The sequence below is a fragment of the Aquarana catesbeiana genome, linkage group LG08 (assembly GCF_042186555.1).
Source record: "Aquarana catesbeiana isolate 2022-GZ linkage group LG08, ASM4218655v1, whole genome shotgun sequence".
Taxonomy (NCBI): domain Eukaryota; kingdom Metazoa; phylum Chordata; class Amphibia; order Anura; family Ranidae; genus Aquarana; species Aquarana catesbeiana.
The window spans coordinates 16482056-16497379 of NC_133331.1; the positions used below are offsets into that span (position 1 = coordinate 16482056).

Below are 15324 nucleotides of genomic sequence, written 5' to 3' on the forward strand. Positions count from 1 at the left end.
CTGCTACAGGTCACAGCGCCCTTCAGGCGTCCTTGCAGTCCATATCCAGGGCCATCTTCCAGCTGCACTCCATGGTATCCTCACTGTCTGCTACAATTACTGACGTGCAGACCAGATTTGCAGCCCTGAAAGCTTGCCCACCCATGACCATCGTGGTCATGGCACTGGCATCCCCTTCTGCAGGTACACCAGGGTCCTCTTCTACCGACCTCCCTGCTTACCTTGTGCCTGCCAGCCTCAGAAAGAACATCTTAGAGGACAAGGACTAAAAATTTAGCATCTCTGCTGATTTCGGTTCAGAATGTGGCCGAGAACAGAGCATATGCCTGGGGGGGGCGTCTCGTAGTCATTAAGTCGAAAGACCCCAAGCTCACCCGCAAACTTACAGTCACCAAATTCGTTTTAGCTTTTGGGATGTTCAGGGATGTCGTCTGCTCAGCCGCCCTCAACAGGAGGGAAGAGCTAGACCTATATCTCCATTCAGTCACAGACCTAGGGTGCAAGTATGGTGGGCATGCCTTTTATGCTAAGCCAGTTCCAGGTCAAGACAGACTGGAGCATTTCTGACACCGAGCTATTTCACAGGCCTCCGCTCACCGATGTGCACCATTTGCCAGTCCACTACCCACATGGCGAATTGGTACTCTGAACCGAATACAAGATGCCCCATTTACCCTCCTTCCTCCTACGGCACCAGTCAGGACCTTCCGGTCCACGGTCAATCATGACCAGTGGATAGACTAGGACGGCCTATCTTTTCTATAGGAGAAGCCCCCATTTGCAACAATTTTAATCACGGCGGATGCTTCCATAGCCAGTGCAGGCTACTCCATATTTTCACAGCATGCCATAAAGCTCATCCAAGCACTACCCGTCAAGTCAAACAGGAGGGTAAGTCCTGACTTGGCCGCATAGATGTCAGCTGGTTGGGGTTCTGCCTCTCTACACACCCCACTCCCTCACTGGCCATATTCCTGGTGCACGACTTCACAGAAGGGTTCCACATTGGCCTCATCACTTTACCCCTCACTACACACGAATGCAGGAACTTCCAGTCAGCAGCCATTGACACACAAGCAATTGACTTCTTACTGCAGTCAGAAGTGGATAAAGGCCTTATTATCGGCCCCTTCCCACAGTCACCTTTCCCAGTCTAGAGAGTCAGCCCTATTGGGCTTGTCAATGGCAAGTTCAGTAATAAACTCCGCTTAGTGCATGACTTGTCTGTGCCTCATTCTTCTCACATACCCAGCCTGAACTCCCTGATTCCCTCCGAGGATGCCTCAGTTGACTTGGTGATCCAAACCATCATTGGGACAGGTCCCGGGGCCTGGCTATCCAAAACAGATATATCAAACTCCTCCCTATAGAACCGTCCCTCTGGCGGTGGCACAGTAGTAAGTGGTGGGAGTCCTACTACTTCGCCACCAAGTTGACCTTCGGGTCCAAGAGTATCTAGTGCCATTTTCGCTCAGGCCCTCACATGGATTCTGTCTCACCAGGCCCGCTGTCACTCGGTCATCAAGAAGCTAGGCAGATGGAAGTCCACCTGCTTAGCCAGATATATTCTGAACCCTCAAGTGGAGATGGCCCTAGCCTCCTCCAAGCTTGCTCAATGAGCTTAGAACCAATAAAGATATACTCCCTACCTGCTTTTTTTTTTTTGCCCCTTTTCTTGGCTAACCTACCAGACGACCAAAAGCCACACCTCAGGTCTAATAATGTTGTAAATCTTGTTTCATGTTTATGTGATCCACATCTGTCTCGGTGTTAGGGCCATGACCATAAATTAGAAGACCAGTATGGTGGCCTGAATTTATGGCAGGAGCCCGGGGGATATTTAAGCTGGCCCCTCGCCCTTGCTTTCTGTCTGTTCCAATGCGTGATACCCCCCCCCCCCCATTCTCCTTTTTACAGCATTTCTCAGCACATTCTCCTCTACAATTATCCATTACTTATCTTGGGTATGGGCCCTTTTCTTGGCTTACCTACCAGATGACCAAAAACCACACCTCGGGTCTATTTATGTTGTAAGTCTTGTCGTGTGTGAGAGAGAGATAGAGAGAGAGAGAGAGAGAGAGAGAGAGAGAGAGAGAGAGATAGATAGATAGATAGATATATAGATATATAGATAATATATATATATATATATATATTCCAATATGTATCATTATAATACGTATATACCAAATATAATACATATATAATAATGTAATACCTGTACATGAAGAGATCTTCAACTATTCCACATCTTCATTTAGAAGAAGATGAATTATAATTAGAAGGTTGATACAGTAAAGGCAAGCTCCACTTCAAATTAATTTGTGTTTTTAAATGGGGGTCACCAGGTTCAATCAGCAGCCATCTGTATATAGGAGGGAATTACTCTATTGTGTATATATATATATATATATATATATATATATATATATATATACACACACACACGGTATATCTGTACATACAGTACTGTGCAAAAGTTTTAGGCGGGTGTGAAGAAATGCTGCACCAGGGTTTGCACTTTTCAGTTTTAGTAAATCGATCCCATCATGCTTCCTTCCCTTCCTCATCGGGAGATGTCCAGCAGTTCCATTAGCACAGAACTGGTGAAAAACAGTGGGACTCAGTTAACCCCACCTACTGTCCAGAGACGTTTGGCCAGAAGTGGTATTCATGGAAAAATTCCGGCCAAAAAGCCATACCTCCAACATGGAAACAAATCTAAGTAACTCACCTATGATGGAAAATATTGGAACTGGGGTGCAGATGTTCTGGACTGATGAGTCAAAATGTGAAATATTTGACTGTAGCAGGAGGCAGTTTGTCGGCAAATGGCTGCAGAGAGGTACAATTATGAGTGTCTGCAGCCTACTGTGAAGCATGGTGGAGGTTCCTTGCAAGTTTGGGGCTGCAATGGTGTCCTCAATGCTGAGAAATACAGGCAGATACTTCTCCATCATGCCATACCATCAGGTGAAGCGTGTGATTGGCCCCAAATTTATTCTGCAGCAGGACAACCACCCTAAACATACAGCCAATGTCATTAAGAACTATCTTCAGTGTAAAGAAGAACAAGAAGTCCTGGAAGGGATAGTTTGGCCCCCACAGAGCCTTGATCTCAACATCATGGAGTCTGTCTGGGATTACATGAAAAGACAGAAGGATTTGAGGCAGCCGACATTCACGATAGATCTGTGCTTAGTTCTCCAAGATGTACATAGAACAACCTACCTGCTGAGTTCCCTCAAAAACTGTGTGCAAGTCTACCTAGAAGAAGGCAAAGGGGGGGGTCACCCCAAATATTGATTGGATTTGGATTACTCTTCTCTTTGTTTACTAAACTATTAACACTTCTATTTCAGAAAGCATTCTTCATTTACAGCATTAGCATCACACCTGCCTATACGTTTTGCACAGTACTGTATATATATCAATACATCCAACCCATTGCCTCCATTCTAAACCATTTGAAATCACACAGGTAATGAATCACGTTAGGATTTATGCTGAATCAACCCCGGTGAATCTATTTCTTCCAAAATGTGTGCATATAGCCTCCTTTTTGGCCATCCCATCCCTAACTTATTACTACCATTCTCCCCCCCCCCCCCCCCCCCACCATGGCTGGAATTACTGAGGATATCCATTTTTGAGCAATCAAAATTTTCTAGGAAAAACTAGAAAAAGTTGTACGACAGGAGTGTAATCTCATGATTTAGGAAGGAACAGATGCTTCTCAGTGCCAATTGTTCATCTCTACTTTAGAAAACAGTCAGTAAAGGGAGACAGTCCTTACCGTCCTCATAGTTTTTTAGATAGTCATCAGGTCCAGGTCCTCTGTTTTTTGCTGGGTTCTTCACATTCTGGAATTGTAAGAAATCTGTTCTGGGGCCACCAAACCTCAGGTAAGCTGGAGCCAGACCTCGCGCTAGAGTCACAAGTCTTTTGGAACTGGAGAAGGAGAAAGAAATGTTTATTAGATAACAGAAATTTCCCTGAAAAGGTTCATTAACTCTAGATAGAAAAATGTATGTAATGGGAGAAGGCTTCTTTTCGTCCTTACCCATGTCTCTTCTGTCATATGTACTCATACTACTTCAGTGCCTTGTTACACCTTTCCCGCACATCTCTATGACCCTCTTCAGCCTGGTTTTTGCTCTCCACATTCAGAAAGAACCTATACTAACAAAGGTGTCTAATGACCTTGTTTGGGTAAAATAAAAATGTTGCTTTTCCTCATTCTGTCCTCCCCGATTTCTCCTCCCCAATCTTTCCTCCCCAATCTCTTCTCCCCAATCTCTCCTCCCCGATCTCTCCTCCCCAATCTCTTCTCCCCGATCTCTCCTCCCCGATCTCTCCTCCCCGATCTCTTCTCCCCGATCTCTCCTCCCCGATCTCTCCTCCCCAATCTCTTCTCCTCGATCTCTTCTCCCCGATCTCTTCTCCCCGCCCGATCTCTCCTCCTTGATCTCTCCTCCTCGATCTCTCCTCCTCGATCCCTACTCTCCGATCTCTCCTCTTCAATCTTTCAATCTCTCCTCCCCAATCTCTCCTCCCCGATCTCTCATCCCCAATCTCTCCTCCCCAATCTCTTCTCCCCAATCTCTCCTCCCCGATCTCTCATCCCCGATTTCTCCTCCCCAATCTCTCCTCCTCGATCTTTCCTCCCCAATCTCTCCTCCCCAATCTCTTCTCCCCAATCTCTCCTCCCCAATCTCTTCTCCCCGATCTCTCCTCCCCGATCTCTCCTCCCCAATCTCTTCTCCCCGATCTCTCCTCCCCGATCTCTCCTCCCCGATCTCTCCTACCCAATCTCTTCTCCTCGATCTCTTCTCCCCGATCTCTTCTCCCCAATCTCTCCTCCTTGATCTCTCCTCCTCGATCTCTCCTCCTCGATCCCTACTCTCCGATCTCTCCTCTTCAATCTTTCAATCTCTCCTCCCCGATCTCTCCTCCCCGATCTCTCATCCCTGATTTCTTCTCCCTGATCTCTCCCCCTCGATCTCTCCTCCTCGATCTCTCCTCCTCGATTTCTCCTCCTCGATCTCTACTCCCCGATCTCTCCTCCCCGATCTCTTCTTCCCGATCTCTCCTCCTTGATCTCTCCTCCTCGATCTCTCCTCCTCGATCCCTACTCTCCGATCTCTCCTCTTCAATCTCTCAATCTCTCCTCTCCAATCTCTCCTCCCTGATCTCTCTTCCCTGATTTCTTCTCCCCGATTTCTCCTCCTCGATCTCTACTCCCCGGTCTCTCCTCTCCGATCTCTTGATCTCTCCTCCCCATGTCTCCTCCCTGATCTCTTCTCCCCGATCTCTCCTCCTCGATCTCTCAATCTCTCCTCCCCAATCTCTCCTCCCCGATCTCTCCTCCCTGATCTCTCCCCCACGATCTCTCCTCCTCAATTTCTCCTCCTCGATCTCTCCTCCCCAATATCTCCTCCCCGATCTCTCCCCCTCGATCTCTTCTCCCCAATCTCTCCTCCCCGATCTCTTCTCCCCGATCTCTCCTCCTTGATCTCTCCTCCTCGATCTCTCCTCCTCAATCCCTACTCCCCGATCTCTCCTCTTTGATCTCTCAATCTCTCCTCCCCAATCTCTCCTCCCCGATCTCTCTTCCCTTATTTCTTCTCCCCGATCTCTCCCCATCGATCTCTCCTCCTCGATCCCTCCTCCTCGAATTCTCCTCCTCGATCTCTACTCCCCGATCTCTCCTCTTTGATCTCTCAATCTCTCCTCCCCAATCTCTCCTCCCCGATCTCTCTTCCCTTATTTCTTCTCCCCGATCTCTCCCCATCGATCTCTCCTCCTCGATCCCTCCTCCTCGAATTCTCCTCCTCGATCTCTACTCCCTGGTCTCTCCTCTCCGATCTCTCCTCCCCATGTCTCCTCCCCGATCTCTCCACCTTGATCTCTTCTCCCCGATCTCTCCTCTTCAATCCCTACTCCCCGATCTGTCCTCTTCGATCTCTCAATCTCTCCTCCCCAATCTCTCCTCCCCGATCTCTTCTCCCCGATATCTCCTCCTCGATCTCTCCTCCTCGATCTCTACTCCCCAATCTCTCCTCCTCAATCCCTACTCCCCGATCTGTCCTCTTCGATCTCTCAATCTCTCCTCCCTAATCTCTCCTCCCTGATCTCTTCTCCCCGAGGAGGATCTTTTTAAGGCCCAGGAGAAAAACTGCTCCTTTCCCCTCCCGTTAAGAGTCTATATCTGGGGAAGTCCATCATTCCATTTACTCTTATGCAATGTTCAGTGCGGCCTGCATCACAGTCTCTCAAATCCTTCATGTCCACCAGCTCCCTCTCCTGGATGGGTGCTGAATGGCATTGAAAGCCAGCCTAAAAGTCTTTGTGCCTTTACAGTTGCCTCCTCCTGCTAACTATGCACCTGGCTACACAAACATACTCTCATCTTCTATTAATCTATTACAAATGTTCCTCCAAGCACACACTGGCTTCATTCTATTCCATTCATGGCACTGGGCTCACTTAACTACAAAACCATTTACAACCAATGACCCTGCCAGCAAATATTCCCCGAACCACCATCAATGTTCCTCCACTGACCTCCTCACTTGCACCATCATCCCATGCCAGTCTATAATATTTGTCCTGGGTAGCCCCCGTTCTTAGCAATTCTCTTCTCCATCTCCTCTGTGTACCGCCACTCGATTACTTTTACAGTGCTGCAGAGACCTCACCCCACCCCCAGCCGCCCACTGCTATTCCCGGGCTCACTTGTTTTACAATGGGGGTCCCAGGACCATGATAAGCGGTTGGGTCCGCTGTCCACAGAGTTGATGGAGCAACATCTATTGAATGCAGCTGGAAGTGATGGGGATTTTGTCACTTCTGGTTTCAGAACTGTCTTACCCGGTACAGCCAGGAAAGCAGCTGATCAAATAGATCTCTATTTAATCAGCTGCCACTAATTCTACATTTCTTCAATGTATTGTCACTTCCTGTATAAATATACACAGATATATCTTATAACATCAGAAAAAGTTAAAAAAATCTCATCCCAATTTGCACATTTCGCCATGTAGATCATTACAATTTTTCATCCCAGATTACAATATAACATAATAATAATAATAATATTTAAACTTCCACTACCTAAAAATTGAAATTCCATCAATCATTAAGCTATAATCCTGAATCAATTATCTATGGTCAGCAATCAATAATCTATGGTCAGCAATCAATAATCTATAATCAGCCATCATTATTCTGAAATCAGAAATGATTAGCAATCATTAATCAGAAATTATTAATCTATAATCAGCAATCATTAAACTACAGCCAGCAATCTTTAATCTATAATCAGAAATCATTAATCTATGATCAATAATCATGAATCAATGGTCACCAATCATTAATCTGAAATAAAAAATCATTCATCTATAATCAGCCACAATTAATCTACAACCAGCGATCATTAATCTATAATCAGCAATCATTGATCTATGATCAGCAATAGTCAGAAATAAATCATTTTAAGATCAGCAATCATTATTATTTGGTCAGTAATCGTTAATCTACTATCAACAAGCATTAATCCATGATCAGCAATCATTACTCTTTGGTCAGCAATCATTAATCTATGATCAGCAATCATTAACCTATGGAAGGTGACCACTACACACACACATAGAGGAGCACAAACCGAGTTATCTGGCACTGTGCATGTGAGATAATAACAATAGGGCAGAAATACATCTGTCTCTAGTTTATATACAGTATATACGGTACATATATATATATATATATATATATATATATATACAGCTATATAAATCCTTTTGAAGAATAATAATAATATACAGTACTGTGCAAAAGTTTTGTGAAGGTGTGATGCCAATGCTGTAAATGAACAATGCTTTAAGAAATCAAAGTGTTAAATAGTTTATGTTTATGTCAAATAGTTTATGTTTATCAATGAACAAAATGTAAAGTACGGTAAATGCAGAGAAGGGAACTCGAAATCCAATCAATATTTGGATTGACCCACTTTTGCCTTCTTCTAGGTAGACTTGAAGGCACTCGGCAGGTAGGCTGTTCTAAACATCTTGGAGAACTAAGCACAGATCTTCTTCGAATGTCTGCTGCCTCAAAACCTTCTGTCTCTTCATGTAATCCCAGACAGACTCCATGATGTTGAGATCAGGGCTCTGTGGGGGCCAAACAATGACTTCCAGGACTCATTGTTCTTCTTTACACTGTAGATAGTTTTTAATGACATTGGCCGTTTGGGGTGGTTGCCCTGCTGGAGAATAAATTTGGGGGCCAATCACACGCCTCCCTGATGGTACGGCATGATGGAGAAGTATCTGCCTGTATTCCTCAGCATTGAGGACACCACTGATTCTGACCAAATCTCCAACTCCATTTGCAGAAATGCAGCCCCAAACTTGCAAGAAACCTCCACCATGTTGCCTCTCAGCATTGAGGACAACATTGGTCTAATGTTGGAGAACATATTATCATTTCAAATGGCTGGTCATTATTATAATTATTATTTTGTTAAGTTATTATTATTGTTATTAATAAAGATACATTTTCTGTATGGAACATCTGGAGGCATCACACACACCAAGTGATCGGCATTGTCTATGTCTCAGCTGTTCACACTGATGTTGGGTATTAGATGAAGTGATCAGTAATCAGTTCGGGATCCTGGAGTCCCGGATGTCAGCACAGCCCTCCTGGCAGCACTAGAGTTGTCGGTTCAAATCCCAACCAGAACACTTCCTGCATGGAGTTTGCATGTTCTCCTTGTGCTTGGTGGGGTCTTCTCCCCATATTCTGAAGACATGCTGGTGGGAAAATTGGTCCTGGTATGTGGGATGGAGACCTTGGATTGTAGGCTCCTCGGGGGGCGGGGACTATTGTGAATGTGCAGTTTATGTAGACCAGCCTTTCTCAACCTTTCCAACACAGAGGAACCCTTGATATAACTTTCTAGTCTCAGGGAACCCCTGCTAAAAATGACTATATCTACAACTCATGATACATTAGTGTGATGGTCAGTGGGAAGAATGTTCCTTACGCTTGTGGACACTGGGAAGAATTCCCCCCTTACAAATAGCTAAAAAGATCAATGGTGGCAGTTGGAACTTATCTGGGAGGCAGAAATTGCTCATTTCTCAAGGAACCCCTAGCAACCACTGGAGGAACCCTAAGGTTCCATGGAACCCTGGTTGAGAAACCCTGATGTAGATGGTGTTATATACAGTAAGTCCATAAATATGGTGGAAAAGGCTGCAATAAGTAATGTTTATGACAGAACTCAGAGTAACGGATTTATCCGCATGGGGATCAGATACAAACTGAGCTCTTGTAAACATTTATGACCCACATTATCCTAAAGTACGAGAACTTTCTCAAATCCGGATCACCTGGAAGATTCTCAGAATTTCTAAAAGAAATGTTTGAGGAAGTGAAGCAATGACGAGGAGCCGGGAGAATATTCCGGGGGGGGGGCTGCGTGATCATCTCTTTGTGGTTTCCTATCTGCAAAATTGGCAAAACAAATTCTAGAGGTAAGTGCGGGATGGAATAATCACGTCTCATAATACGACCTCCGACCAGAAATACGTTGATTCTTTATAGTAGAACTAACCTTTTTTTTTTTCATTTTTTCATAACCTCTGTCAGATTTTTTTTTTCCCCATCTCTGTCACATTGGGGAGATTTCCCTTCACTTCCTGTCCCATAGCCAAAGCAGGAAGTGAGAGGAAATCCCTGCAAATTAAGGGAATTCCTTAGGGACCCCCCAGGTCACCAGAACTTGTGTCCCTATTGGAAGATTTCCTCTCTATTATTTCTCTGGGGACAACCCAAAATTTGGAACTTTCTTTTATTTTCACTTTCAATGATATTGATAAACAGGACAAATAGAGAGGGGGAATCTACCTAATGGGGACACAGACAGCAATAACAACAGACAGGGGTTCTAATCCATCTCCACTCTATCCAAAACTACAAAAAAAAAGTTTAGACTATAGTTATACTTTAAGCACTTCCCGCAAAATCACGTACCTGTACGTCATTGTGAGGAAGTGGTTGTACCGGAGTCATCACCCCGGTACCCCGGTACCGTTTTTTTAATCCGGACGGTCGACTTTGATGTGCTGACAACCGATGTGGCTAAGCAGCCGCTCGCCCGTTATCCCAAGCAGTGGGAGGGGACGTCGACCCCCCAACCCCCCCCCCCCACTGTTCCGCCCGGGTCACCCGTCCTACCGTGAAACCCGAGCGACCAACCAGCACATCCGCTGGCCCGGAGACCCCAACCCCATCGATCGGGTCTCCGATGTAGTAACCTGGAGGCGATCGCACAACGTCACTTCCGGTTTACTCGGCAGCCAACGGCGCCGATTTAAAAAAAAATCAAAGTATTCAAAAACGCTGATTTTGACGTTTTGAATACTTTGAAGTGCAGAGGAGGGATTTGGGGTCTTTTAGACTCCCGGATCCCTCCATAAAGAGGACCTGTCACCACCTATTACTGTCACAAGGGATGTAAAAGTAAAAGTGTAATAAAAGTGATCAGATGTTTTTTTTTTAATTTTTATTGACCGTGTAAAAAAAAAAAAAAGAAAAAAAGAAAAATAATTTCTAAAGCGCCCCCGTCCCTGCGTGCTCGCGCGCCCGAAAATGCATACGTAAGTCGCGCCCGCAAATGTACACAATGTTCAAATCACACATGTGAAGTATCGCCGCGATCGTCAGAGTGAGAGAAACAATTCCAGCAAAAGACCTCCTCTGTAACCCTAAACTGGTAACCATTAAAAAATTTTTAAAGCGCCCCTATGGAGATTTTTAGGAACTGTAGTTCGTCGCCATTCCAGGAGCGTGCGCAATTTTAAAGCGTAACATGTTAGGTATCTATTTATTCGGTGTAACATCATCATTTACGCCTATTATTGGGCTAACTTTACTGTCTTGTTTTTTTTAATTCAGCGAAGTGTATTTTTTAAAAAAAAATTAGTGTTTGAAAGACCGCTGCGCAAATACCATGTGACATAAAATAAAACAACTGCCATTTTATTCTCCAAAGTCTCTGCTAAAAAATATATACTGTATAATGTTTGGGGGTTCTAAGTCATTTTCTAGCAAAAAAATACAGGTTTTAAGCAACAAATGTCAGAAATAGGCCTGGTCTTTAAGTGGTTAGGTGGAACTTTAGTCAGAAAATGATGTCCTGATAGATAACATCAGGGCTGGCCCCTTTTGCAGGTCTAGACACATGTAAAACATTAAAAATAAGTGTCTATACTGTGTACAATCCAGTCTCACCCTGCTCTGCACATGCTCAGTCACCCTCTATTTTTCGCCATTGCGCTGAATTTGATCTGCTGACAGCCTAAAGATTTACTGCTGCTCGGGGGGGGGGGGGGCGGGGGCTCTGGGCTTCAACAAAATGGCCGCCTTCAGCAAGAAATAACAGGAACAATTCCAGAGGTAATTTACAGCACACACTCATTTTTTGGTGGCACAATTATTCATGTAGAATGTATGTTATTTGCTAAAGAACATTATTTTTTATCAGGTTTTTACAGGTAAATTTCCGAGTGCAAGTGCAATATGGAAAAGAAGCCAAATAAAGCTGCTGGCATACCACTAGATATCAAGGGTTATACAGAATTGGTAAACAAGTGCTGTGCTCCTCATATTATTAAAAAGTCAATAATATTCTCTATACAATATATCATGCAGTGCAACAAACATGAGAACATATAGATCACTTCAAATAGTGGATCCACCTATAGATAGCAACTATGCACAGAAACATGATAATCTCCATATACCTGCAAAATCCAAAACTAAGAAGTGTAATTCTTCTACCGCTTGACCTCAGGAAGGTTTTACCCCCCTTCATGCCCATTTTTTGCTATTCAGCACTGCACTACTTTAACGGGTAATTGAGCAGTCGTACAACATTGTACCCAAATGAAACTTATATCATTTTTTCCCCACAAACTGAGCTTTCTTCAGGTGGTATTTGATCACCACTGGATTTTTATTATTTTTTTATTTTTTTGTGATATATAAAAAAAAACAATAATTTTTTACTTTCTGCTATAAAACATATCCAATAAAAAATTGAAAAAATCTAAATTCTTAAGTTAATAAGTGTTGGCCAATATGTATTTTGCTACATATTTTTTTTTTCTTTTTTTACTACTAATGGCATCGATCAGTGACTTATAACGGGACTGTAATACTGAAACGGTCAATCTGACATTAACTGAAGCTGGGTGGGGGAACTGACACTGACATTACTAATGACACTAACACAGCGATCAGTGATAATACTATACACTGTCACTGTACTAATGACACTGGCTGGGAAGGGGTAACATCTGGGGCAATAAAGGGGTTAAATATGTGCCTAACAATGTGTAATGTGTATCTGCCTTCGTGCTGGGAGGGCGCCGCGTGGTGTGCTGGGAGCACAGAGACCAGGGTCTCGCCGAGAGCCCCGGGCCCCGTACTGACGCTCGGGACCCGGAACTCCTGATTCCAGGTCACCTGATTGCTGTGACAGCCTCTGATTGGCTATTATAGTGATCTGTCACTGTGAAGCCCATCCCTGTGTTTTCTCTCTCCGAATGGAGGAGAGAGATACATTGTATCTCTCTCTCTTTTTACAGAGAGAGAAAAAAGTGAGTGTAAAAAAATTTTAAAAAGTTTAAAAAATAATAATAAATATAATAATTAAAAAACCTAGATCAAGGTTTGATCTAGGTCAGTGCCAGGGTTAGTGTTTGGGTCAAGGTCAGGGTCATTTTTTGTTTTTTTTTTTTATTAGTGTCAGGTGGTGTCAGTGTCTTTTAGGCAGAATAAAAAAAAAAAAGCAAAATGCACACTAATGTTTCTGGGCTGTACTACGGGTCCAAACAACAACTAACATACACATATGTGGTATCGTTGCAATCGTCAGGAGCAGGAGAATGTATTTTGGGTTGTTCTTTAGTGGAAGGTTATACTAGTAGCAAGAAATATACAGCTAAATTAAAAAATATATATTTTGTTTACTATTTTAGGCCAGTTTTCCTTTGATAATAAAAAAAAAACAGGAGATATCCATTACTATTTACCACCAAATGAAAGTCCAATTTGTCCTGAAAAAAACGCGGTATAATCCACCTGGATGCACAAAGCAGTTGTGATGATATGTACAGTTTTACTAACCCATGTCAAAGTTGCACGATTCTGCTTAGGCATTAACATTTGTTTTACCCATAGGTGGGAAGGGGTTAACTTTTTAATGATATTAGGAGCACAGCACTTGTTTACCAATAAATTGATTATTATTATGTGGACTCAATATTTGTTCTATGTTAGAGATCTGATCAATGAGAACTCTGTATATCAACAATGGCAGAGAGCTTTGAACACTACAGCTAGTAGAAGCATGAACCAATGGGAATTATCCCAATTTTTTTTTAATGAGGTGGTATCTAACTCCATACCGCATATCCAAATTCACACCACACGTATCTCCCAATTGTTGGAGAGGGTGTGGAGCGTCTGGTACACTAGTCCACATCTTATGGACCTCTCAACATCTTTCCACTTTTTGGCCTCCTGTTTTTGGCCTCATGGCGCAAGTCCTGGGACTTCCTATCCCACTTTCTCTGGGACTGGCTCTGCTTTCCCTGGGAGTGGAGGCTATACCCCTTCCATTAAGAAATGTAGTATTACACATCCTTTTAGCTGCACAGCTAACCCTAGTCAGACACTGGAAAGACTCAAACGCTCCAGAACTCAGGGGGGTGATAAGCACTACACATGTTCACTGTACATACAATGCTATTTGCCTCTAGCTCAGGAAAGTACTCTACAACCATTGAATTGTGGCGGCCTTGGTTAGATTGGTATTCAAAGCTTTAGTACTCGTGATTTCCACCCTTCCTATATGTTGTTGCTTCTTCTTATTGTCATTATTATTATATTTTTTGTTGTTTTTCTTCTTCTTCTTCTTTCTCATATCGTTATCATTGTTCTTCTTCCTCTTATTATTATTGTTATTAACATTGTTGTTCTTCTTTTTTCTCTTATTGTAATCACTGGTGTTGTTCTTCTTATTATTATTATCGTTGTTGTTCTTCTTCTTCTATTTCCTCTTATTGTAATTCTTCTTCTTCTTATTATTATTATTGTTATTATCTTTGTTATTATTATTATTATTGTAATCATTCTTCTTCTTCTTATTATTATTATTATCATTGTTGTTCTTCTTCTTCTTTTTCCTCCTTTTGTAATCATTGGTGTTGCTCTTTTTCTTCTTATTATTATTGTTATTATCGTTGTTGTTGTTCTTCTTCTTCTGTTTTCTCTTATTGTAATTCTTCTTCTTCTTAATATTATTATTATTATTGTTATTTTTGTTGTTCTTCTTCTTATTATTATTATTGTAATCATTCTTCTTCTTCTTCTTGTTAATATCGTTGTTGTTTTTCCTCCTTTTGTAATCATCGGTCTTGTTCTTCTTCTTATTATTATTATTGTTATTATCCTTATTCTTGTTCTTCTTCTTTTTCTTTTTCCTCGTATTGTAATCATTGCTGTTCTTCTTATCATTATTATTGTTACTATCATTGTTCTTGTTCTTTTTTTTTTCTTCCTCTTATTGTAATCATTGTTGTTCTTTTTCTTCTTATTATATTATTATTGTTATTATCGTTGTTCTTGTTCTTCTTCCTCTTATTGTAATCATTGTTTTTGTTTTTCTTCTTCTTATTATTATTATTGTTATTATTGTTGTTCTTCTTCTTCTTCTTCTTTTTCCTCGTATTGTAATCATTGTTGTTCTTCTTCTTTTTCCTCGTATTGTAATCATTGTTGTTCTTATTATTATTATTATGATTGTGGTTGTTATTATTATTATTATACGGGATTTATATAGCGCCGACAGTTTACGCAGCGCTTATTATTATTATAGAAAGTCCAAAATGATTATTATCCAGAATTTCTAGAGTTTGTACAGCACTATACAGAGTAAAGTGAGTTGGTACGGATACAATACAATTGAATATAAGAGGTTTGGGAGAGCCCTGCTCCACAGAGTTAACTTGCTAACCTGGTAGCATATCTTTTCTGCCAGGAAAGTCATGTAGGATGAGAACAAGTAGATGTAATGTATCTCGTATATTACTGCTACTTGTGTATAGACTCCTGACTGTAAGGGGTTGCTTTACTAAAGGCAAATAGACTGTGCACTGTGCAAATGCAGTTGCTCCAGAGCTTAGTAAATGAGCAGAAGCTCTGCCGACTTCCATCATCCAATCGCATGCAAGCAAAAAAGGAGTTTTT

The 15324-nt window shown here is 42.3% G+C and overlaps 1 protein-coding gene across 1 annotated transcript in view; it reads right to left on the reverse strand.

Moving 5' to 3' along the window:
* HPSE2 (heparanase 2 (inactive)) overlaps nucleotides 1–15324 on the reverse strand; it is a 329697-nt gene that overhangs the window by 301331 nt on the left and 13042 nt on the right. The window contains exon 2 of the mRNA XM_073595103.1: nucleotides 3797–3951. Within this exon, the coding sequence (XP_073451204.1) occupies nucleotides 3797–3951 (155 nt within the window). The remainder of the gene's footprint in view (nucleotides 1–3796; nucleotides 3952–15324) is intronic.